This window comes from Bombyx mandarina, chromosome 20 (assembly GCF_030267445.1).
Source record: "Bombyx mandarina strain Sakado chromosome 20, ASM3026744v2".
NCBI classification, from domain to species: Eukaryota; Metazoa; Arthropoda; class Insecta; order Lepidoptera; family Bombycidae; genus Bombyx; species Bombyx mandarina.
This window is the reverse complement of record NC_143226.1, coordinates 2,610,375-2,634,769: the sequence shown is the minus strand read 5'-3', so window position 1 is coordinate 2,634,769 and position 24,395 is coordinate 2,610,375. Positions and strand designations below refer to the sequence as shown.

The 24,395-nt window shown below is 37.7% G+C and overlaps 1 protein-coding gene across 2 annotated transcripts in view; it reads right to left on the bottom strand.

The window, feature by feature from the left end:
• Cbp53E (Calbindin 53E) overlaps window positions 1-24,395 on the bottom strand; it is a 200,568-nt gene that overhangs the window by 146,662 nt on the left and 29,511 nt on the right. For both annotated transcript variants that reach the window (XM_089735834.1, XM_089735835.1), the window contains exon 2: window positions 16,523-16,932. In XM_089735834.1, the coding sequence (XP_089591960.1) occupies window positions 16,523-16,673 (151 nt within the window). In that variant the 5' untranslated portion in view covers window positions 16,674-16,932. The remainder of the gene's footprint in view (window positions 1-16,522; window positions 16,933-24,395) is intronic.

Genomic DNA, 24,395 nt, shown 5'->3' with positions numbered 1-24,395 from the left:
ATACAAAGAATGAGACAGAAATATACATACTATTTAATACAGCGCCATCTGTGAGATTTTTTAATACTAACGTGTGTATGAAAGCTCTTGTAGTGAATTTTAATTTAGGATTATACGTGAAATTAAAATATCAATTCACAGAGGGCGCTACCTTACGATTATTTACTAATGACAAAATTTTACATATACTTAAGACGTTTAGGATAATTGTATTTTAATTTTGGAAGGTTTCACTTCTACCACGTGTGAATTGTACACATTTTGTTTTTTTTTTTTATTGCATAGAGGGGTGGACGAGCGCACTATCACAAATGACATTTTAGTAAAGTATTCGCAATAGAACGGTTTTTAACTGGTGGTAGGACCTCTTGTGAGTCCGCGCGGGTAGGTACCACCAATCTGCCTATTTCCGCCGTGAAAAAAAAAATTATATAAGGTCTTTACTAAAATATCGATCGACTCTTACCGGGGATCGAAACCCGAAAACAATGTTTTTATTGCTTAGACAGGTGGAAAAGCTCACCGCCCACCTGGTGACAAGTGGCTACCGTTGACATGGACATCAACAACGTAGATACCGCTACTCACCTTGAAACATAAGTTCTAAGGTCTCAGTTTTTATAGCACAAAGGTGGACCTTCAAACCGAAACGCATTACTGCTTCACGGCAGAAATAGGGAGGGCGGTGGTACCTAGCCATGCGGACTCACAAGAGGTCCTACCACTAGTAATTAAACAAATTGTAATTTTGCGGGTTTGATTTGATTACACAATGCTATTCCTTCACCGTGGAAGTCAATCGTGAACAATTTTTATGTATGTATTTCATTAGAAAAATTAGTACCCGCCTGCGGGATTCGAACACCGATGCATCGCTCAACACAAATGCACCGGACGACTTATCCTTTAGGCCACAACGACTTCTATGTAATAAACATATTATTATGGCTTTCATAAATTTCTTTAATGTTTTTTTATAATGTAAATGCTTCGAATTGGATTGCATGGCTGTCGTAAAAACAAATAAGCGGTCAGTACCCATCTACGACCTGCAACCAGTTAAAAAAAAATTACCCATTTAGAGTTTAACATTTATTTATCGACAATATTTTCAGACGCGGGTTGAGGCAACCGCCTGATTAAATCATTAAAAAAGTATAAAGAACTTTCCTAATAAAAGATCAACTTCATAATATCGCTATTCAAAAGCTTTCAAAGTTAAAGGTAACTTAAAAGTTACGTCGAAATGGCTTCACTGGAATGAAAGGCATGTAAATTTGGGATAATGATCGAGGATTCCGCAAAGTCAATTTTCTCCGAGTAACTTGGTAGCTTGGACCTTGAGTTGTTGGGCCAGAAAATCAGCTATTTGAGTTACGTGCTAAGATAAAAAATTGTATATAATGATCGTAGTCCACATTTCTCACTTTCATGAGCTGGTAGTCCACCTGGTCGTTTTTCTTCAAAGGTTTATTACCTTAACACTAGACACACCTTTTTTTTCGGGCCGGGGCCCGAACCTCCTACGACGTCCCCGCGCCTAGGGGGTGCGCGAGACTTAACGATTTGCAAGGTGTAAGGAGCAGACCGCGGGCCCAAGGAATTTTAGGGTCCTACCAACTAAACGACTCCCCTGCACTCTTACAACCGACGTCCGATCTCCGTCCGGGGTCAAAACCCGGTCAGAGTAGGGGGCTTCCCGCGGTCAACACTACAATCAAACACGCGGCGCCACCCCGAGGACGCCCGACCGAAACACTAGACAGACCTATAAGTTTTAACGTGACTTTGCGTTTTAGAAGCGCTTGCATTTAAAAAAAAAAAAAAAAATTTTGGAGGAGAGAGGCAGCCGCCCCAGAAGAAAGAAGAGGAGAGAAAAGAAGAGAAGAGAGAAGAAGGAGACGAAGAAAGAAGTCGCCCCCACTCATATCTTCAAGCCTGCCTATACTCCATCCAGCAGCGCATCACCCCTGCCTCATTAGGCAGGGAGCCACATATCCGGGCAGAGGGGTTTCCCCGAGGCACGCTCCGCGCTCCCGCAAGGGGACGCGACGACCCCACGATGCGTTTTAGACGGCGTTGCGTAAATACTGAAACGTGGACATTGACCGTAGGTCTGGTCCGTAAATTCAAAGTCGCTCAGCGTGCTATGGAAAGGTGTGTTCTCGGAATTTCTTTGATGGATCGAGTCAGAAATGAGGAAATACGTCAAAGAACCGAAGTAACCGACATAGCCCTAAAGATTAGCAAGCTGAAATGGCAATGGGTCGGTCATACGTGTCGCAGAACTGACAGCCGATGGAGCAGATGTGTTCTGAACTGGAGACCACGTACCGGTAAACGCAGCGTTGGGCGTTCCCTTGCCCGTTGGACCGATGACTTGCGGCGATATGCTAAGAAAGATTGGACGCGGAAGGTGGAGGATCGTTTATTGTGGCGGACTATGGAAGAGGTCTACATCCAGTAGTGGAGAGATACAGGCTGATGATGATGAGGCGTAAATGCCTTGCCGCATAAATAGGCCAGGCGGTGGTACGCCAGCCTTACAATACACCCTACGTTTAGCTACTGCTGTACCTGTTCCTGCCACAAGGCAGTAATCCATTCCGGTCTAACGTTGGAATGGCCGTTTTACTACACAATGGAGACGTTAACCTCATGTCTCAAGCATATCTCTAGATCCCGGTGCCCATTTAAAAGGAGATATATTTATGAATTAAAATCATATATATTTTTATTGCTTAGATGGTTGGACGAGCTCACAGCCCACCTGGTGTTGAGTGGTTACTGGAGCCCATAGACATCCACAACGTAAATGCGCCACCCACCTTGAGATATAAGTTCTAAGGTCTCAAGTATAGTTACAAATTAAGAATCTCTTGTGCTTGTTCACGCGTCTATACAATAAAAAGGTATTGAGAACTATTTAACCGCTATTTAAACTGTCTTAGACGCTTGTAAAACATAAGTACTTTTAAGACACGCGACACGATTTTCATTTTCCTACATAATGTTTTTGTCTTCGAACATGATTTGCTCAGCTACATTCCTTCACTGCTTTCATCACATATTTAGAACAACGTTGACCAAAAATCGAGAACTACTTTTTCATACAATTGTGAACAAAGCCTTTATAATGGGGCACCAGAAATATAAATTTTAAATTGACCTTAGCCCTCTTGAACTTAAAACGTAAAGAAGAATTAATAATTTTTTTTTTATTGCTTAGTTGAGTGAACGAGCTCACCGAAACGCATTACTGATTCACGGCTGAAATAGGCAGGGAGGTGGTACCTACCCGTGCGAACTCACAAGAGGTCCTACCACCAGTAATTACGCAATTTATAATTTTGCGGGTTTGATTTTTATTACACGATGTTACTCCTTCACCGTGGAAGTCAATCGTGAACATTTGTTAAGTACATATTTCATTAGAAAAATTGGTACCCGCCTGCGGGATTCGAACACCGGCGCATACGAATGCACAGGACGTCTTATCCTTTAGGCCACGACGACTTCAATTCGAAATACATGTTTTATTGGGCTTAACTTAAGTAGAATACTGTATAGTCATAGAAATAATATTTAAAATAGGAATAGTTCCGCTAAACCAGAACTAAATACTACGAAATTAAAACGCTAGTTTAGTGACCACAATAATGTACCGTCGTCACATCGAATCAAGCACCTTCTTTATCTCATCGCGCCGACGTATAATGATAAAATAAAATGTAGAGACAGCTGATTCGTATGTGTACTAGTGTATTTGTACTTACTTACATGTCTGCGTTTTTACTATGGACGGCAGACGAGGTCGTCAGATGGTAATCGGTTCTAAAAAACTTTAGGACACCGGTTGTGTCGGAGACATATTCTAATTCTTTCTATTTTAACTCTAAGGGATCTCTTTAAAAGAAAAAGGCGCTTAAGAAACACTTTCTTATTTAAGTTCTGCTAAGCGTTTAATACTAGGTGCGCTGTTAGCTCATTTGATATTCGATAGCAAAAAGAAAATTAAACTCCTGACGATGCTGGTTTTTAAACAAGTTTTATTTATTGCTTGGATGAGAGAACTAGCTGACGACTCATCTGGTGTTAAACGATTACCGGAGCCCACTGACAGCAGCAAGGTAAACACCGCGATCCACTTTGAAACATGAGTATTAAATTTCAGTTTTATATAATAGTTTAATGGCTACCCCATCTTCAAACTGAAACGAATTACTGCTTCACGGCAAAAATAGACAGGGTTGTAGTACCTACCCGTGCGGGCGCACAAAATGTCCTTCCATCAGTTTATCAAGCCATAGTTACCAGCCTTAGCTGGGAAGTAAGTTCATCTTCAGTTCCAGGATACTCAATACTGAAGATACTACACTTCATTATAAAATCGGGAAATCGTCTCCAAAATGTATCACTCATTGACCCAAGTACAAGGTCAGCTAATCACCTCGATCGATTCCAAGAGTACTTTCTCATTCAATTATGTATCAATTTGTAAAGTTACAAATTAATTTAGCATTTACAATAGAATCTTCTATGTTCCAACTAACTGTTTTAAATAAATGAAACTTTTTTACTCTAGTCGGATAGAAGTACTTTTAAATAGTAAATAAAGCACTTTTGTTTTATTGCTTAGATGGGTGGACGAGCTCACAGCCCACATGGTTTTAAGTGGTTACTGGAGCCCATAGACATCTACAACGTAAATGCGTCACCCACCTTGAGATATAAGTTCAAGATCTCAGTATAGTTCAACGGCTGGTCTACCCTTCAAACCGAAAGGCATTACTGCTTCACGGCAGAAATAGGCAGGGTGGTGGTTCTCACCAGTGCGTGATCACAAGAGGTCCTACCACCAGTAATTATGAAAATTATAATTTTGCGGGTTTGATTTTTACAATACAATGTTATTCCTTCACCGTGGAAGTCAATCGTGAACATTTGTTGGGTACCTATTTCATTAGAAAAATTGGTACCCGCCTAGGATTCGAACACCAGTGCATTGCTCAACACGAATGCACTATTAGATATAGAGCGTACAACACTGCAGACATTTAATAAAAGGTTTTTTTTTCTTTATTCTGATATATTTTCTATATTTCTGAGTGATTACAGTCACCCATGGACCTCAGCAACGTCAGGGGCAGACCCAACGTGCTGCCTACCGTAAATATCCACTATTTAACTTCAAAAATAATGGCGCTCTACAAAAAGCGACTTATAGACTAAAATTCATATATTAGGTACATTTTGTAATATTTTTTCAAGGTTTCCAAGGTTTCAAGCAACTAGACACAATGCATACTCGAAGCGGATTCTTCACCTCGACCGCGTTACCAGCTCTCGTTGTGTTCCACTTGTGATTGTAGAGCTTTGTGTCGAGCTTAAAGCTGCTTGCTACGCTTATGCATTTAAAGATGGGATTAAGACACGTTGATCTGGTTCTCTGTGTGAACGACAGTGTTTTTTGGGCGTAATATTTTTTGATGATCTAAATTTTCCTACAACTTCGAGATTCCCATTTCGAGAATGTTCCCATTTTGAAACAATTCAAATTCATTTACTGGTGGTAGGACCTCTTGTGAGTCCACGCGGGTAGGTACCACTGCCCTGCCTATTTCTGCCGTGAAGCAGTAATGTGTTTCGGTTTGAAGGGTGGGGCAGCCGTTGTAACTATACTGAGATCTTAGAACTTATATCTCAAGGTGGGTGGCGCGTTTACGTTGTAGATGTCCATGGGCTCCAGTAACCACTTAACACAAGGTGGGCTGTGAGCTCGTCCACCCATCTAAGCAATAAAAAAAATCATTAATAATAATTCAGTAATAAAAATAACTGAATCACTTGTAACGACGAAACTGGGATATTATTCTAACATTATTTAGCCGTGTAACTAAAATGATTTCGTGCAAATTTCCGAGCGAAATGAGTTTTCAACAATCCCTCTGTGTGAGTGCCAATCAGATGTCGGCTGTGGCTAGTGGCTGACGGGGCGCGTAGCTAACGTTTTAACTTTGTTATTTCAAACACTTTCGCCATTATGAATTTAATTAAAATTTATTTGACGCTGTACGCCATTTAATAACATACCAGACGATTTTTTTTGATACGAGCATACGGCCCACCTGATGGTGAGTGGTTACCGTCGCCCATGGACTTCAGCAATGCCAAGGGCAAAGCCAAGCCGCTGCCTACCGCTTAATACTCTCCACAAGCCTCGTTTGAAGAAGGACATGTCATAGCGCTCAGGAAACACCGTGCAGGGGAGCTCATTCCATAGCCGGACGGTACGTGGCAAAAAAGATCTCTGGAAACGCACTGTGGATGACCGCAGTGGCTCCAGGTAGTATGGATGAACTCTACTCCGATGGCGGGCGGTGCGATGGTAAAAACAAGACGTTGGTATCATCTCAAACAATTCCTCAGATTGTGTGTTTGACTCCTCTTGTTGTGTATTTGAAGCAGTTAGTTGCTCTCAATTAAAAAAAATAGTATTATTATTCGCCAATAGATGTCGGGAAGAGTCATAAAGTTGATTATCTATAAAGTTAATTATTGAAAACACGAATAAAACAACATTTTCTGAAAATAAATCGTAGCTAGGTCGATTTATCGGCACCGAAATCCTCTGTATACTAAATTTTATGAAAATCGTTGGAGCCGTTTCCCAGATTCAGATTATATATATACAAGAATTGCTCGTTTAAAGGTATAATAATAATATTAATAAATAATGGGAACACATCAAGCACGGTTATCCAACCCTAAATTAGGATTCCTGTGTTATGCGCTATCAGAGATCGATATAGATACTTATACACAAACAAAACAGACAAAAAGCAAACAAATCTGTTCGTCACACGAATGTTTGCTCGACGTGGGAATTGAATCCACGACCCTCAGCTCACCACGGAAAAACGTATATTATGTCGGAGACGGTCATTAGTTTAGTAGCTAAACGAAACGCAGCACGATTCCCGACAGGTGGCAGCACGATCGCGGTATCAGCGGAACTCGGCTAACTTCGTGCTACGACAGAGCTTAGCCGATGGAGGCGCGTAGACGCTGTCACACTTGCCAACCAGACTTCTTGAAGAGCGGTGTCTCCGTCCTAAGAACTATCATTCGTTTTCGTTTGCTAACGTCAAGAGAAGATTTCTAAATTGTTCTAAGATGGCAAACGTGATTGGTGTACTTAATGTTTCTGTTAGCTCGATCAGCCTATTCGCCCCTACGATGTCTGACGATGAGTGTTAATAATTGTGGCTTCTCCGACATAAATTTAATATAACTATGTATATCAATCTCTGGTTCTCACAGTACAGGTAAACCTAGTTACCTAGTTAATACTAGTCCCCTGTTATTACTACTAGCAGTTTTGTCTATGTCAGTGTATGGTATTGTGTATATTTTGATAGAAAAATCCACGAAGAAATCTTTAGGAATTACCGCTAGTGCGATTGACGTATTTTTTTAAGTTAATTCGAACCATGATAACTCCGATGATAACTCCCATCCGCGAGATAAGGACGTGACATTAACCATAACATTGTCCATTCTGTAATTAGTGAATCTCAAAGTATGCGGTAATTTATCGTTCAACGCCATTAAGTCTGTCGGCTCATCGCGTCGATGCATATAAAATTTATTCATAACAAGTTCTAATGTACATCAAATTCTCTAACTATATCTTAGTGTTATTCATTTGTCGTGATTTACCGCGATGAGGGTACGGGCTGGGTCGTGCGTTAACAAGGGTATAGCTATTTTGGAACAGCTTTAAAACTGACTTAGCGAGCCAGACCCGCGATTACGAATCCTCACTAATGCATGAGAGTTTCGCGGCAGATATAGACGGGGTAAGGTTATTTATAGCAGAATGTTTATAAGAGATAATTTAATTATTCAAACTTCGACGAAACGACACCTAGGTCATCCGTGACCCTGAAATCTCTAAAATATTCGAAAAGATTTAAAATAACATAACGACAGTAAAAAAAATTATTAAATCGTAAAACTAATTACTGAATAATATTAAGTAAAATTTTAATCGTAGACTTGCGAAGAAAATATGTTTTTAAGAAATGTGGTGGTAGGACCTCTTGTGAGTCCGCACGGGTAGGTATTACTACCTTGCCTATTTTTACCGTGAAGCAGTAATGCGTTTTGGTTAGAAGGATGGGTCAGCCGTTGTAACTATACTGAGACCTTAACACTCATATCACAAAGTGGGAGGCGCATTTACGTTGTAGATGTCTATGAGCTCCAGTAACCACTTAGCACCAGGTGGGCTGTGAGCTCGTCCACCCATATAAGCAATAAAAAAATACGTAATGGAAATTGTCCCGAAAACGTGAGGCTTAGTCGAAAATTAATACAGAAATCGATTTAATTAATCGAAGAACTCATCCGACGGCCATTCAATTGTCGACGGCTATAACCTGACATTAATTGGAGGTAAATTGCTATCAATTAAAGTTGACGCAATTAGTTGTATTGTTTTCATTGTTGATCTAAAATTTGGTCATACAAGATACAAAATAAGTTGCGTATACTCGTAATTGGTCTATAATAGTGTTACGCCGGTAAGAGTAACGCCATCTATCGCTGAATGGTCTAACGAATATCGAAAGATCTAGTAGCACCTAGAAAGCTCGAGAATTACAACGCCATCTATTGTCAGATAGCGGAAACACAATACTAGACTTTTGTGGAATATTCTCGATAATTCTAGGGATGTGGTATCGGCTATAAAAGCGTTGCAGAGATGGCACGCAGTGAGTTAATAATCGGAACTACTCGAAGCGAAACAGCGAACGGATCACCTGCAGCGAAGCGAATTGAGTATTTTAAAGTGTTCTGTGTGTGTTCTAAGTGATCAATACAGTGCTAGCTTACACTTCGGTAGAATTTTATTTAACACCGGTAACCGTACTCGTCGACGTCGACAAAGAGGTCGACGTGCAACCTAACCCATGCACCAGCCCGCTGAGTTTCTCGCCGGATCTTCTCAGTGGGTCGCGATTCCGATCCAGTGGTAGATTCATTCGCGAAGCAATTGCTCTTGAGTTGTTAGGTCTCCTTCGGAGGCGCTCGGACAGTTGTTAGCAAATCCCACCCCTCCTGGCTGAGCCTTTACTCGCCAACATGTCCTGGTGAAACTGGAAAGGCCTCCGGGCCACCAGTAATCTATCAATCATAAAAAAAAAAAAAAAGAATTTTATTTATACCGAACCACAGCGCGTAACAATAGGTCCATAGTGAGCGACGTAAATTGGGAGACGCCAATGCAAGCTGTGGGCTGGTGATAAATTTTAATAATGTTCTAATGTACAAAAAAATACATAGTACATAGTAAATAAATAGTAGTATAGAATCAAAGAAGAGAACATCAAGGGCAATCTTGTCAAATAATGAAAAGGAGCAACTTAACATATATCTTCACGATTTGAAGTCATAAAGTATTATTTATTACTTTTTTAATTGTTACCGAAAGCTGATGATCTTAAGATCCACGTAACGACAAGTGAACTTATTTGTGAGGACCCCCCTGCACTCTCTCGTCTGACATCCGATCTCTACCCGGTATCACAACCAGCGCAGAGTAAGGGGGTTCCCCCGGTCAACACTGCAACCAGGCTCGCAGTGCCACCCTGAAGACGCCCGACCGACGGGTCGTCGAGTCCAATATTGCTAAGGACAACGCAAACCTTTTTTTAAGAAATTTCAGAGTACTTGGGAAACAACGTGGAGTTGAGCTCATACCAGAGACAGTACCCTGCAAAATTGAAGACTTTTAGAGCACTGTCATTGAACACAATTGCAAGAGTGTACAGAGTGTGACGAGAAATTCATTTAGGATCATCCCAAAGAATTGTATATGGAATAAACAGTACAAAATACAGAGAGAAAACAAAGTTTCCCTGTAGACCCAGAGGTTCCAAACGAAGGATCAGGGCTGTCGACAATCCGGAACAGTTTTTTTCTGTAATAGTGAGAGTGTTAGGAGTTAAACACATCGATACAATAAAATCGATTACAATACACATCTATTTCGGTTTTACTGTAGTCAGCTAATCGATAGCTTAATGTCAAACTAAAGTTAAATCTAATTAAGTTACTACTTCTAGTTCGGGTCAGGGCTGAGAACAATTCGGTAAAGGTAATAAATTTATTTATCTGTTGAACAACTATATTTAAAGTTTCAAGTTAGTTTATCGATTTTTGGCGGCGGGACTTGGTCATACGGTTTGTGTTTAAAAATATGTGACGCGTCACTTAAGTGGCAACGTAAATTCAATCTGAACCTCAAATTTAGAAAAATGTTGTCAGTGCCGCGCTTTTTCAGAGCATCCGCAATGTACCTCAAATTTAGAAAAATGTTGTCAGTGCCGCGCTTTTTCAGAACATCCGCAATGTACCTCAAATTTAGAAAAATGTTGTCAGTGCCGCGCTTTTTCAGAGCATCCGCAATGTACCTCAAATTTAGAAAAATGTTGTCAGTGCCGCGCTTTTTCAGAGCATCCGCAATGTACCTCAAATTTAGAAAAATGTTGTCAGTGCCGCGCTTTTTCAGAGCATCCGCAATGTACCTCAAATTTAGAAAAATGTTGTCAGTGCCGCGCTTTTTCAGAGCATCCGCAATGCTTGCGACACTATGGCGACATCTCACACAGATGACTCTTTACTGGAAAGAAGTACGTCGTTATTGCCTCGAGTGCGTGACAGTGGCAAGTCTCCTAAGCATCATGTCGAGCAAGATCGAGGAAATGCCAGTTAATAGTCACTGCTAGTTAATAATAGTTACATCAGGCACTTAGGGAAAAAAATACATAGAGTCAGATATTAATGTGTAATGTTTAGGTTAATAACATATAAGTAATACTAACAGAATGTATGATTTTAATTGAAATGATTTATTATTATTATTAAATAAAATAAAATTTATTGAATTGAAAAAAAAAACCACGCTATAACCTATTATTTGTATTGAAAAATTCTGAGTAATGCCAAACACATATTGCGTATATATTAAAGGGTGTGACATTCAAAATAGTACGTAAATTGGCTACCCCGTGAGGCACCTCGTAAAGAGTTCACCCTTTTCACCGCCCTTGGGTAATTGTGCCTTGAATGATATCCCTGAATTAACTAAGCAAAATGAAATTTCCTAACCTATGCCGAAAATTCACAAGACATTTCGGATTGTGTTTTAGTAGATTTTATTTGCTTTTACACCCAAGCTCTAATTTTTTTTATTGCTTAATTGGATGGACAAGCTCACCTGATGTTAAGTGGTTACCGGAGCCCATAGACATCTACAACATAAATGCCGCCAGCCACCTTACAACGGATGCCCAACCCTTCAAACCGAAACGCATTACTGCTTCACGGCAGAAATAGGCAGGGCGGTGGTACCTACCCGTGCGGACTCACAAGAGGTCCTACCACCAGTAATTACGCAAATTATAACTTTTGCGGGTTTGATTTTTATTACAAGATGTTATTCCTGAAATTCCGAAAAATGTGTGATGAGATATACCGGCACTAGAACACCAAACAACACCGCCAATTTTGTTAGGGGTAAGTTTTCGTTTGGTGCATTGCTTAGGGGCTGAACCAGGCTCTAACAAGATGAACATGATGATTTAAAAAAAAAACCATTTTTGATCACCAATGACAATTCGGTTCAAAATCCCTTCGTTTCGGTATCCTTTAAGGAAGGCAAGGCATAACTTAACGCGTACGTCGCACTTCCGATAGTTCAATTCGTGCGGCACCCACATATCAAGATTTTGCACCTTGCCAGTTTGACGCAAATGGACCAATGTTGTTTTGATGCTAACGTCGGAAATTGCTAACCCAGCGCGACTTATTGAGCATCATCAGCTTCTACTATCGCCTTTAATTCATCATTGTTGACTTTAGTTTTAAAGAGACCGTGGGGTTCATCTATAAATAATAATTTCTATATCAAAAACGTTAAAAATAACGAGTCATGTGTTCGTTGTTTCTGTAGCATTTTTTACCGTTACGAAACTTGTATTCCGTAATTACACGTATGTTCATCGTGCCCATATTGGATGAAAGAGACAAAAATGTAGTAGATAACAAAACACTAACCGATTAACAAATGACAGAATTTTAAAATAACAACTCCGTAAGTAAAGACCAAAGTGCAGTTTGACCAATAACATGTTTTAACATTAAATTTTAATATCTACTAGAAGGTCCCGCAGTAGTCGAAATTCGACTATAATTAATTGGAATTGTAAGTTTGTACACTATTATGATTGTATTTTATACTTCTATAATCACAAATTTCGCAAAAACTACACTATAAAAATATTAACAAACACAAACCATATTCTATTCTCAATTTGACAACAGACGTCAAGAACAAAAGTTTGACAATAAATAGTATGCATGCGTGTGTGCGTCAAATACATGGTATGTAGTGTGTGTAATGTTTTCTTTATTAATTTAATGTATCTTTTATGCATTATTTTAAAAAAAAATTAGCATTGTGCACTTCTTCTCTATATTCTGTATAAGTGTGGAAAATTTCATGCTCCTCCGTCCACGCAATTTTCGTAAAAAGGGATACAAAGTTTTTAATTCGCCTATTAATATATAGATAAAACAAAAAACGATCCACACAACGAAAGTACTCTTCAAAGAGAACGTTAATTTTCATCTCTCATCGCGTCCGAATGAATACATAGTTTAAAATCGAGAAAAAAAAATCGATTTCATGTTTACGCTATCGATAACTTCACACCACTATTCTCAGTTAGCTGTGTACGTCGTTCGATGCGTTTCACAGGAAGCTTGTAGGTATTTATTCCTTTGTATTCTCGACGAAACCTTTTTCTCGTGACAATAGACTTGTTCCACGGAACTTGACTTGTGAACAGGAAATGTTTATGTATGTATTCATTCTAGTTTATTAAACTATGTGTTTATACTTGGTTATTTATTATAATATCTTTATTCTCGACTATTATACTTTTATTACCAGTGAGACGAGCTAAAAGAGTCGTATTTCCGCTTTCTACATGTACTTACCATGCATTTTTAACCGCATTAATAAATATAACGAGAATGCTTTAAAAAGAAACTAAATAATATTTTTTGTAAACAATGGGTTTGTCTGCGTTTACCTACCCGTGTTCCAATAATCCACCACTAAGAATCAAACATAAAAAAAATAATTGAAGTGATATAACTCTTTGCCTGGTGAGGTTTTTAGTGGTGGGTAGGAGACCTCAGAACTCATATCTCAAGGTGGGTGGCGGCATTTACGTTGTAGATGTCTATGGGCTCCAATAACCACTTAATACGAGGTGAGCTGTGAGCTCGTTCGTCCACTCAACTATGCAATAAAAACTCTAATTAACGCCAGATATGCTTGGGCACCAGTGAAATTTCGTCTGCTATGCTCTTGACCGATGCCATTAAAATAATGCTTATCATAAGTGCATTGTCATCAAACCTGAACACAAATTTAAAATTCAACTCCAAAATCAAAGGAAGCGGTCCTAATTTCGATTTAAACTTTAAAAAATTGAACTATACAAACTTAAATAGTACAAAACATTTTTGCCATAAAAAACTTTCAGATGCTTTTACTACTTGACTACACTTGGCAACCCTAACAAATTACTGGAACTAAAAATGTGTTTCTCGTTCTTTAAGACAGAAGCGAGGCAACGAAGCGCCGTGATTATATAGAAATATACTGTTATTGCCGGGAGACTTGGAGTTTTTATCCCCCGAAACAATGGGACGTGCAGAATAATTAATTGTAGAAAGATTTAACGAGGATTAAGCCGCAGGGTTGCCGCTACTCGTAAAGAAAAACGAAATAAAATTACAATAGTAATGTCCTCGGAGAACATTTCCGATTATCCGGTTAAGAATCCGGTCCTAGTTTCGTTAACGACTGTACTGTCGTTGCGGGGTAGCCGTGGCGGAAACAAGAAGACTGGATGGAGATCATTAATCTTATTGTAACAAGTCGGAAACAGTGTAATGGGAGGTCAAGAACAAGACTGGGAACAAATCACGCACGGTAATCCGACCCGAAATTAGAGTGCTCTGTGTTATGGATACCAGCGACTGACATACATACTTAAATATGTATAATGATATGGAGTACTTCAGAATGAATAAACAATAAAAAGGTTAATTGCGTTTGCTGTTATCTATATATTAATACGTGAAGCAAAAACTTTGTACCCCTTTTTACGAAAATTGCGCGGACGGAGGAGTATAAAATTTCCCACACTTATAGAAAAAAAGAGCAGGAATGCAGAATGCAAATTTTTTTTTAGTCTATTCGTAATAATACATTAAATCACTACCATTTATTTGACACACACACATTTAAATACTCTATGTTTATTGTCAAACTTTTGTTATTGCATAAAGTCTGTGGTTAAATCGAGAATAGGATTGTTTATCTTTAATATTATGTGTCTGTAGTGTAGTTTTGGCGAAATCGGTGATTATAGAAGTATAATAGTTTTTGACAATAGAACCTTAATAATGTTAAAAACTTAGAATTTAAATTAATTATAGTCGAATTTCGACTATTGCGGGACCACTAGTATGTTTAATAAGATAAGAACATTCGAAGTCCTTAATCTCTTTTATATTAAATTAATATTAAAAATTAAATAGTATTAATAAACTATACAAAACTGAACGTTCTTTTTACTCCATGACAGACTTTACTCCACGACACTGAAGAAAAATCCTTTTTTAAAACTAAAGAGCTTTCAGTAGAAATGTTTTTATTTACATATGTTTAAATAAATAAACACCCAGTGTTCTTCACGTGGACGTTTGCCCGACGTGGGAATCGAACCCACGACCCTCGGTACTACAGTCAGGGGACTAACTACACCACCACCCAGTCAATCTTTTACCGTATCTACCTATAGCCTATACGTATATACCTATATATAGCTGATACCAATCTTTTTGAGGACTTAAATTCACACTACGTAAATTTCTTCTTTAATTGCTTAGATGTCATTCAAGTGATTTCCCAGAATACTTATAATTAGCTTATAAAATAATTGCCTTTAGTATGTGTGTTTTATAGATCAGATATAAGTAATAGAAATCTTTCAGGCAGTAAACAAATTTTACCAAGAGCCGGATATGATAATGATATTTAGAAAAATATATTTATTTAAAAGCAATGTAAGCTGTTTTTCCAACCGGAAAGGCAAAGGTATCATAACCTACAGCCTAATCTTTTATATATTTTTTTCATGAAAAATGATAACATGAATTGAAATGAAATAAAGTTGATTAATTTGGAACATTAATCAATTGGAATGACATTAAATGAAATGAAATGAGGTGATATGGGATGAAATAATATAATCTCAGTAAACTGGTAGTTATTTATTGAGACTTTTTAGAGGTTCCCGAGAAGCTACGTCCAGTGGCTGTGTTTCATCCCACATTTGTGCACAGATATTAAACAGTTAATAAACCACCGTTATTACACATTAAAACCTGAAGAAACATTAAATAGACAAAATAAAACAATTCACAACAATTTCGCTACTCGCGTTCCCGCTAAAAAATCCTCACTAATTTATTGTTTTTCCGTTGCCATTTTTTCCAATGTTTTTTTTATTTAACGACATTTTCACAATTTTATTTCCGGAGTAGAGTTCATCCATACTACCTGGAGCCACTGCGGTCATCCACAGTGCGTTTCCAGAGGTCTTTTTTGCCACGTACCATCCGGCTATGGAATGAGCTCCCCTCCACGGTGTTTCCCGAGCGCTATGAAATGTCTTTTTTTAAACGAGGCTTGTGGAGAGTATTAAGCGGTAGACAGCGGCTTGGCTCTGATCCTGTCATTGCTGAAGTCCATGGGCGACGGTAACCACTCACCATCAGGTGGGCCATGTGCTCGTCTGCCTACAAGGGCAATAAAAAAAAATAACATGTGTGCAATTAACACGTGTTAGAAGTGAAACCTTCAAAAATTAAAATACAATTATCTTAAATGTCTACGTATATTATTAGTAAAATTTTGTCATTAGTAAATAATTGTAAATCACCTTTTATAGTATGAGGTGGCGCCCTCTGTGAATTGATATTTTAACTTCACGTATATCCTAAATTAAAATTCACTACAAGAGGTTTCATACACACGTTAGTATTAAAACATCTCACAGATGGCGCTGTATTAAAAATAAAATACTTTATACGTATGTTTTAAAGTATGTAGGAACTGAGCATTCTGTCTCACTTTTTCTCTCGATCTTTCTCACTTGCTTGCTCCCTACTCTCACTCCATGGCTAGTTGCTTCATGCTACGTTCGCCCTGTCTTACTCTCTCTCAATCGGTCTCGATCGCTCTCTCTCTCTTTTTCGACACTTCCGTTGCATACCTGCGTGACGTTACATCTGTAAAAATTATACCCTCATGCGCCTAAAGAAGTTTCACTTAAAAAATTACGAATCTAGATTACAAATACGAACTTACCGTCTTTATCGTAATGGCTCCAAACCTCCATGAACTGGTTGGCCGAGAGTTTCTTTAGCTCCCGCGAATCCGGGTCCCGGAACTGCCGCATAAAGTTCGTGGCGCGTTCTAAATTGAAACGTTTCAACGACGATGTCGAATCGATACTCATTTTGAATTCCGAATAATTACTACTACTACACTATCGATATTAAAAAAAAGAACCGTTATAATGAACCCCAATCACTAGTGAATATTTATTATCTGTATCATTTAGTTAATGATGACGTAAATGAATTTATTTTTAAATTAGATTCGAATCGATCTGTTAATATTGTTTTAATTATTTACAAAAAAAAAACAATACGCCTGTTGTGTATTTCGTTTGCTTTAAGCCGGATTTTGATTATTTTTTATAGCTTGATTGTGATCTGAAACAAAGAGAAAGTAATTATTAGTTTTTAATCTGTATTTTGGTGTAACTCTGTGAAAGGGCTTATGATATCAAAGCACCATCAATGTGACGCATATGTAGCTTTGACCAATGACCACCACCTTGCCTATTTCTGCCGTGAAGCAGTAATGCGTTTCGTAGCCGTTGTAATTATACTTGAGACCTTAGAACTTATATCTCAAGGGGAGTGACGCATTTACGTTGTAGATGTCTATGGGCTCCAGTAACCACTTAACACCAGGTGGGCTGTAAGCTCGACTACCCATCATAATAATAATATAATAATAATAATAAATCCTGTTTATTTCCAATCCATAATGATAATATATTACATGCGATTTAATATCTAAATATACTAGGGTAGAATTTCTTTAATTTTCTTTTATTCGCTAACGTTGCTTTCTCCTGTATCAATGATCGGAACCCCTTCTCGGGTAAAGGCCTCCTCCAGCTTCTTCCAGATCACTTTGTCCATGGCTTTCCTTATCCAATCGCTTCCTGCTATCGCTTTTATATCGTCTATCCATCTTTTTCTAGGGCGCCCTCTCCTTCTTTTTCCTCTTGGTCCTTTCCACATAGTTGTCTGTAATGTCCATCTTTTGTCTGTGCGTCTTGCTATATGTCCTGCCCACTGCCATTTCTGTTTTAAAGCATATTGTAAGGCATCTATAACTTTAGTTTTTTGTCTAATTTTTTCGCTTTTTACTTTTTGTATTTTTCTTATTTTTAGTACGCTTCTTTCCATTGCTTTTTGACATGTTATTAGTTTATTTTTTGTTTTGGTGCTGAATGTCCACGTTTGGCATCCGTATGTAAGAGTAGGTAGGACACAGGTATCCAACACAATTTTCTTTAGGTAAAGGGGGAATTCCCCTTTCAAGATTTCCTTCAGGGACCAAAACTTTTTCCAACTCATGTTGATACGCCGCTCCACCTCTTATTAAAAATCCAACTCCATATTGGCCGAGTGTTTCACCTTTGTAACAAAATATATAATTTTCATGTTCTTCAATTGCATACCCCATTCTTCTAACTTCTGCTAAGCCAAGTATATCGATTTTTATTTGTTGCAACATATACGTTAGTTCTATAAAGCTTTTTGTTGTAGCTAGTGATCTTACATTTAATGTTCCAATTTTGAGGGTTGGTTGTAGTGGTTTTGTTATGCCAGTTGTTTTGGTTGCATTAGTTGTATTATTAATGTTAATGTTTGCTGGAGGGTTGTGGTCTTTTTCCCCCACGGGGACCAGCCGGCTTGGGGGAGCTACGACTACCCATCATAGCTATAAAAATATCCCAATCCACGAAGCCCTTCATGCGGCCAATGATCGTAGATGCTAGAAGGACATTACAAGAAGTAAAATCCTGTCAAAATATGATGGTCACGACCCTTCCTTCAGCAGTGAGGAAACGACGCGAGGAGGAGGAGCTCAAATTACACTACAAAAACAGTCCCAGCCGTTTTTAAGAGAGAGGCCTTCAGTAAATTGCGAGAAAAACAGTCCAAACTTTTGCCGGGAAACTTTTCGTTCGTAACCTTTTGGCGATTGTAGCCGAGATAAATATATGATACGCATTTTATACCTGTTTGTTAAACTTTTTTCAGATAATTAGGCGATTTAGTTCAAATAATACACTTTTGTTCGCAGAATACTTCATATTATGTTGTTTGAACAAAATGAAAAACTGAATTGGAATTGCCATGTTCATCATTTAAATGCAATTTAAAATAAATCTTTTTTTTTTGCGATATGCAAGTGAATAGGCCGTCCCGTCTGACGCCAAGCAGTTACCGGAACTTAGGCACAACAAATACTCTTATAATAAATATAAAACAATACTGAATAATTAAGAATAGCCTTAATTGCAGATTGAAATCTCGATCTAGAATGTTCCATCATGAAAACGGCACACAGGTCCACGTCGCAACAGAAATAGTCAGCAAGTTGTACCTACCCGTACAAGTCGAGAATACCTCACGTACACTACATTAATAGAACTGTTCAGAATATGATCGCATCATTTCAATCAACAGGATGACTATAACGTCGATCGATCGTAACTATACTGAGACCTTAGAACTTATACCTCAAAGTGGGTGGCGCATTTACATCGTAGATGTCTATGGGCTCCAGTAACCACTTAACACCAGGCTGGGCTGTGAGCTCGTCTAAGCAAAAAAAATAAAAAAAGATCTAAGATCTACGACTTTAGTATTCTCTTAGTTTCTCCGAGTCGTGGTAGACTAGACGTAACCAAAACTACTTTACAGCTACTACTACTGCTGCTACGACTTAATCTCGCGTTTTTATTGTTATAATATTATTTCCGATGTATATTCCGAATATTATTTCTCCTTTACAGTTTTCGTTGCCACGGACGACTAAGGTGTTAGTAGATTAATTACGCTAACTGATCAGTTTTATGTAACTAATATATTTAGCCTCATTAAAAATCCACGTGTAATAAAATGAGCACATTCACGTAACTAATCATACTAGAGGTCCCGCAGTTGTGAAATTCGACTATAATTAATTGGAATTGTAAGTTTGTACACTATTATGAATTTATTTTATACTTCTATAATCACAAATTTTGCCAAGACTACACTATAACAAAATATTAACAATTTGACAACAGACGTCAAGAACAAAAGTTTGACAATAAATAGTATGCATGCGTGTTGTGCGTCAAATACATGGTATGTAGTGTGTGTAATGTTTTCTTTATTGATTTAATGTATTTTTTTTTTTTTTTTTTTTTTTTTTATTGCCTTTGTAGGCAGACGAGCATACGGCCCACCTGATGGTGAGTGGTCACCGTCGCTCATGGACGTCAGCAATGCCAGGGGCAGAGCCAAGCCGCTGCCTACCATAAAGAACTCTCCGCAAGCCTCGTTTGAAGAAGGACATGTCATAGCGCTCGGAAAACACCGTGGAGGGGAGTTCATTCCAAAGCCGGATGGTACGTGGCAAAAAAGATCTTTGGAAACGCACTGTCGATGAACGCAGCGGTTCCAGATAATATGGATGAACTTTGCTCCGATGGCGGGAGGTGCGATGATAAAAAGGAGATGAGGGAATCATCTCGAATAATTCCTCAGAGCATTCCCCATGGACCATGCGGTATAAAACACAGAGAGAACCGAAGTCCCTCCGTAGACCCAGAGGTTCCAAGCGATCCGCGAGAGCAGGACTATCGACCATCCGAACAGCCCGTTTCTGTATGGAGTCAAATGGAAGTAGCTGGTATTTGGGAGCCCCGGCCCAGAGGTGAGAGCAGTACTCCACGCGAGGTCGGACCTGCGCTTTATAAAGCGCAAGTCTCTGTCCAGGCGTGAAATACCGCTTCGCTCTGTTGAGAACTCCCAACATTTTAGAGGCCAATTTGGCTTTACCTTCCAAATGACTCCGAAACTGGACATCGCTCGAAATATCGACCCCCAGAATCCCGATTTTTTATGCATTATTTAAAAAAAATATTAGTATTGTGCACTTCTTCTCTATATTCTCTATAAGTGTGGAAAGTTTCATACTCCTCCGTCCACGCAATTTTCGTAAAAAGGGATACAAAGTTTATGCTTCACGAGTAATAATATTATAATGTAGATAACGATATTCGGTTACGTGTTCTGTAGCTGTGCTACGGTGCGTAGGCTTCTCGTAGCTAATCTACGACGCGCTACGAATGTGCAAACCATCCAACCTCACTCAGTACGTAGCGTAAATGATTAAAATTGCGTACGGCCCTTTGTTTGAATTTTAAAATTGTTTTTTTTTTATTCGTGCATTTTACGAATAGGATCTTAAAATATGATTTAGTAGTGTTTACATAACCCTCGTCTTTTGATTTTATAAACAGTATTGTTATTATAAGATAACTGCAAAAGCTTCAAATACTTTATTATTGGGGAGTTGATGAACACGGTGAAGGAATAATACCGTGTAATAAAAATCAAACCAGCAAAAACTATAATTTGTGTAATTAGTGCTAGAAGGATGTCTTGTGAGTTCGCACGCGTAGGTACGACCACCCTTCTTATTTCTGCTGTAAGCCTCTAAGCAATAAATTTAAAAAAGAAAAAAAAATCACCCCTCGTCTCCAAAGTGACGACACTCACATATCCAACGACAACTTAACATCAAGCTTACCCGTCTAGTATAATAAAAAATATGCGTGCATACAAAGTACACATGTCAGAAGTGAAACATTTCTGGCGAACTAATTTATAAGTCTTGCTTATATTTATACAAATCTAAAACTTTAGATTTCCGAGACTTTGAGGAAGGGAAAAAGGAAGATATGTTCCCGCCAAAAGTCTGTCAAATGTCAATCTCAAACCTCAGTGTTGACAGTCACATTATGTTTAGATTTCTAAATTGTAAATGACTAATATTTTGCCAATTGAATTGACTAATTTAATTTCATGCTATTTGATTGATGTTCCAAATTCTTTTCATTTCATTTCAATTCCTATTAACATTTTTCACAAAAAAATTATAAAATATTAGGCTGTATGGTATGATACATATGCCTTTTTTTTTTTTAATTTTTTTTTTATTAAATTTTACCCTCATGCGCCTTAAGAAGTTTCACTTAAAAACATCCTTAAATAAAGAATAATTAAACTTTAACTACAAGCAAATAATATACAATCATATTTGGAATGATGCTAACGAAAAGCCAAGGTTCTCCGATTGCCCATTTGGAGATTCGATAATCGATAATGACTTGATTCGGATTTTATTTCAACCTTCAGATCGACTAAGTAGTTTGTATTCCGAAAACCCAAATCTAGTTCAACTAAAAAAATATATATACGGTTGTATTAGCGAGTTTATCGCTTTGGTGGATGTAAGTAAATACCTAGTACATAGAACTGGTGCATAAATAGCTGGTATCTACCTAGTATATGAATACGCTATATGATACGCAATGTTGATATACTCGTACAGATACTTTTTTTTTTATTGCTTAGGTGAGGGGACTAGCTCACAGCTCACCTGGTGTTAAGTGGTTACTGGAACCCATAGACATCCACAACGTAAATAAGCCACCCACCTTATTTATTTATTTATTTAGACACACCAAAAGCAATACACACAAAACATTCAAGCTTAAAATTAACATGTATAAAATTAAGTACTGGTATGTAAGCCAGTTACAGGCATGTATAGCAATCTCTTATAAAATACTATGACATGTTACAACATTTTACAAACAGCGGAAAAATAGGCTAAATTTAAATGTTAACAGTACGACCAAAAAAGTATCTATATATTAATACGTGAAGCAAAAACTTTGTATCCCTTTTTACGAAAATTGTACGGACGGAGGAGTATGAAATTTTCCACACTTATAGAGAATATAAAGAAGAAGTGCATAATGCTAATATTTTTTTTAAATAATGCATAAAAGATACATTAAATCAATAAATAAAACATTACACACACTGCATACCATGTATTTGATGCACACACGCATGCATACTATTTATTGTAAAACTTTTGTTCTTGACGTCTGTGGTCAAATTGAGAATAGATTAAATATTGTTTGTCTTTATTAATATTTTTATAGTGTAGCCTTTGCGAAATTTGTGATTATAGAAGTATAAAATACAATCATAATAGTGTACAAACTTACAATTCCAATTATAGTCGAATTTCGACTACTGCGGGACCTCTAGTATTTGAGAATAACATGAAAACAAGAGTTAACTACACACACTATAAGTTCTAAGATCTCAAGTTTAGTTACATACTATACATACATACTATAAATAAAACCGATAAATACTCAAACAACAGAGATTTGCTTTGTGTCTGACATCGAGCCCACGATTATCTCGCTGTCCGACTCCACAATTGAAAAGCTTAGTCGACTAAGCTTCGTTCGACTGTCTTTACTCTCTACTACTTATTAAATAACCGCCTGGTGAATACCAGAGAGAACTATCGAGAAGAATTAACTTGGAATTCTCGGAGACCCACATCGCCGCAGTCATGTTTAAAGCTATGTATCTCAAGTAAAGTTGCGAGTGCTTTTGCGTTACCAAACCGTCTATGAAATGGCTTTTTCTTTGTAACAATATATGAAATAATTAATTTTTCCTAATTGTTGCGTTGTAGTAATTGAGCGTGGACTGTTTTTATTGTTTTGAGATATTTATTGAACCTTCTTAATATGAGTTAATAACTTCAATATCAGAGAAACATAAAATTGATGCGTTGCTTTTGGCGGCTACATTTGAAAGAGAATTGGTGTCATGGCGGACGTCTCTCGCTGACAGTTTGACGTTCAGAAGTTGAAGACTGATTATTCTTATAATGTTTCAAAAGCTAACATTTAATAAAGTATAGTATATATAGTATGGTTTTGTTTAACCTAAATTTGTTTATGTTTCAAATTATTTATCTCTCACTTTCCATATTGTTTCATTAAAAAAATAATACGCAAATAAACTTGGATTGTCTGCTTGCTTCTTATATGTAATTGTGGTGTCAACGCAGCATGTCCTCTTATCATGCTGCATAGGACCTGCCTGATATCAACTTCCCTTGGATTATATCTTCAGTAGCATAACCATTGCAACGTGCCATAGATAGGGTTTTTTTTTATTGCCTTTGTAGACCGACGAGCATCCGGCCCACCTGATGGTAAGTGGTCAAGGTCGCTCATGGACGTCAGCAATGCCAGGGGTAGAGCCAAGCCGCTGCCTACCATACAATTTTCAGGATCTTCGTTTCAATTTTCTTTTACTTCATCCGTTTTTGGTTCTATGATTTATAAATATGTGTTTTACGATTTTTACAATGTTACCGAAATCGATTTGAAGTTCAATTAAGAACATTGAAATCGTTGATGCTAATACCAAATAACTTTTAATTTTTATTGCAAGACTTTTAATTGCAAAGATAAAATGTCGCGTGTTAAGCGAAATGACGCTTTCATCAAATAAGTAAGCCTTTGCGATATGACCTTTATAAGCTTTTTCTCTAAAATTTAAATTTTAAAATACGAAAAGCATACAGATATCACATTACATTCGTTGTTTTTTTAACAAATAAGCAATTTAGATAAGAATTTATGTATTAAAAGCGATATGATAATAAGACGAACAACGTCATAGTAACCTCGGGTCACGTGTGTCGCAGACGCAATTAAAACCACTTTTACGGTTTAAAGAATAACCGTAAAATAAACCTTAAAGTTGTTTTAGTAATTTTTAAGCTATTGCATAGATTTATTGCAGGCCTTGAGCCCGGCTTGAGAGCGGAATCGTGAAATACCGTAACGAAAAAAACCTTCCACCCCTCACTACGCCTACTATGTAGCTCGCGTTCAACACATTCACACGTTGCGCTTGTGTAGAATTTAAAGTAAGAAGTCTAAACACCGATTTATGCAATATCAAAATATGTGATATAATTTCGTGCGTAA